The 2684-nt window shown below is 63.4% G+C and overlaps 1 protein-coding gene across 1 annotated transcript in view; it reads right to left on the bottom strand.

The window, feature by feature from the left end:
• Positions 1 to 270: 270 nt before the first annotated feature.
• Positions 271 to 2684, bottom strand: part of LOC112963280 (solute carrier family 22 member 6-A-like) — a gene marked incomplete at its 3' end in the record, with an annotated part of 4143 nt that continues 1729 nt past the window's right edge. The window contains exons 3-7 of the mRNA XM_026060197.1: positions 2168 to 2291; positions 1726 to 1841; positions 1100 to 1314; positions 622 to 730; positions 271 to 519 (exon numbers count right to left, since the gene is read on the bottom strand). Coding sequence (XP_025915982.1) covers positions 271 to 519; positions 622 to 730; positions 1100 to 1314; positions 1726 to 1841; positions 2168 to 2291 — 813 coding nt within the window. The remainder of the gene's footprint in view (positions 520 to 621; positions 731 to 1099; positions 1315 to 1725; positions 1842 to 2167; positions 2292 to 2684) is intronic.

Here is a 2684-nt window from a genome sequence, read left to right as displayed (position 1 = left end):
GAAGACAAGCACTCATCCATCCATCTCCATACTCAATCATCTCTTCATCCATCCCTTCATCCATCCATTCCTCCATCCCTCCATCCCTAGCCGCAACCACTTACCCCTCCATCCATCTCCCCACACATCCATCCACCCATCCCCACATACAACCAATCATCTCTCCATCCTTCATCCATCCCTCCATGCCCAACCATGACCACACACCCATCCAGCTCCATACCCATCCACCCCACCATCCCCATGGTCCCCATCCCTCCATTGACCCACCCGTCCCCATGCCCCATCTCCGCCATGCCGTGGCCTCCTCCCCACCTGCTCTCCACCTCCTCCACGGTCTCGGGCAGCGGCGCGTTGCGCGTCTCCGGGAGGAAGGTGGCCGCCAACCCCGCCACCACCGGCGCCGCCCCGTAGATGACGAAGGGCAACGCCGGGAAGATCTCGCCGGCCATCTTCACCAGCGGGGCCGTGATGCTGCCGATGCGGGCCATGGTGTTGCTCAGCCCCATGCCCGTTTGCCTGCGGGGCACCGGGACGCCGTCAGGGACCAGCCCGGGACCACCCCCCTCCCCCAAAACCTGTGTCCCCCMCCACCACCACCACCCCGTCCCCCCTCCTTACCGAATAACGGTGGGGTACAGCTCGCCCGTGTAGAGGTAGACGCAGTTGAAGGAGGAGGCCAGGCAACCCTTGCCGAAGACGGCCAGGGCGGTCCGCAGCGTTCGCAGGTCTGCGGGGACGAGGACATCAAAGCTGGGGCCGACGAATAGGGTGGCAGGTGGAGAAGGACCTCCTCACCCCACCCCCTCACCAAACCCTGGGATTTTGCAGTGAATCACCCAATAAAGGTCAAAACCAATCAGCTTTCCCCAGGATGGTCCACGTGCCACTGAGACCGTGCGCCGCGTTAACGACTTGAGCTCRTTTTGGCCCCCTCCAAGATGACCTGTGATGGACACGTGTCCCTGCAGGATGGTGAGGTGGGTTCCCGGAGAGGGGGGGGGTGGCTGGTGCTGGTGACACCCCAGATGCGGGTGGCAGAGCGGGGGGGGGGGGGGGGGGGGGGGGGGGGGGGGGGGGGGGGACGACAAGCCCTCACCTCGTGGCACAAAGATGTTGGCCAAGATGGCCAGACCGGCCAAGATGAGGGCAAGCGACTGGGTGAAGCGTCGCCCCACGAAGGTGATGGTGAGGATGGAGATCAGCTTGGCCGGGAAGTCCACGGCCCCGAAGACCAGTTGGATCACGTAGATGTCGAAGGCGAAGTTTTGCAGGTCCATGGCCAGCCCGTAGTAGGCGAAGCTGGTGGAGAACCTGGGGCCGTGCGGGGACAACTCTCATGAGCCGGGGACCTGGCGGTCACCCACCAGCCCCTGGCCCGTGGGACCCAGCCCGCTGTGTATGTGTGTCCCTTCCTGGGGAGCCGGAACGCCGCTGATGCCCAAATCTTGCCCTATGACTCAGTTTCCCCTTCCAAAACGGACCAATGGAAAGAGGGTTGCATAGGATGGGTGGAGGTTTGGGCATGGAGATGGTTGGACAAGACAGAGGCCTGAATGGCTGGAAGAACGGACAAAGGGAAGGCGGGTGGACGTGCAGGTGGACGGTTGCCTTTGGGGATGGATGAACGGAGCAGTTGGCAGGTGGCTCCACGGATGGACRGGCATCAACCCCCTCCCCCCGCTCGCGTCCTCCCTGGCCACCCTCCTCCAGGACGAGGCTCACCAGACGAAGCAGAGGCAGCAGGAGATGCGGCGCACCACGGGCGTCCGCACCAGGTCCACCACCGTGTGGCTGGTCTTCACCRAGGTCATCTCCTTCTCCATGTACGACTTCAGGGCCTGGGGAGGAGAAGGAGGCTTCCTGGGGGGGGGGGATGGCGGCAGGTGGGACCCTCGATGGCACCCAAGGGACGTCAGCACCGGGCTGGAAGTGTCATGGCGTGGAGGGGAGGAAGGACAGACGGACGCGGGAGGAGGAAAACGCTTGTGCATGRGCTCGGATGGTTGCGTAAGGCTGGACGGATGGTGGCATTGGGGACGGACAGATGCGGGGATGGATTTATTGGGACGGACACGTGTGAGGGGCTGGAAGGGGGGTGTAGGGGGACCCTCCCCCCCCCCAACTGCAGGAGGTGTCCACGTGTGGGSCCCCCCCCCCCTTTTACTTCGATGTCGAGCTTGTTCCCTTCCTCCTTCTTCCCGTTCGTCCTGGCCACTTTCTTGAGCTCCTTCAGGGCCTGCTTGGGCTTCCCGGCCATGAGCAGCCAACGGGCCGACTCCGTCAGCCACCTGCGCCGGAGACGGGGACAGAGGTTTGGCCCCRACCGCCGGGGCGACGCTTGGGCGCCCTTGAGCGGGTTGGGTGTTGGGATGGGTCCCCCTGTCCTGGGCGAGCCAAGTGTGTGTGTGTGTGGGGGGGGTCTTCACTGGGGTGAGGAGAAGGCATTGGGCAGCTACCCGGCCACCCCGTCATCCATCTCTCCATCCGTCTGCTCCTCTATCCATCCATCCCTTCATTCATCCATGCAGCCAACTCTACACCCATCCTTGCACCCCCTCCATCCATCCRYCTGTGCATTCATCTGCCCTTCCACYCACACATCCATGCACCCCATCCATCCATGCACCCCAATATCCATCCATCCAAACATCCATCTGTCCCACCATCCATCCATGCACCCC

Source organism: Apteryx rowi, unplaced genomic scaffold (genome assembly GCF_003343035.1).
Source record: "Apteryx rowi isolate R43461 unplaced genomic scaffold, aptRow1 scaffold_1665, whole genome shotgun sequence".
Classification (NCBI taxonomy): domain Eukaryota; kingdom Metazoa; phylum Chordata; class Aves; order Apterygiformes; family Apterygidae; genus Apteryx; species Apteryx rowi.
Note: the sequence above shows the minus strand (reverse complement) of the source record. Positions and strands in the feature narration are given on the sequence as shown.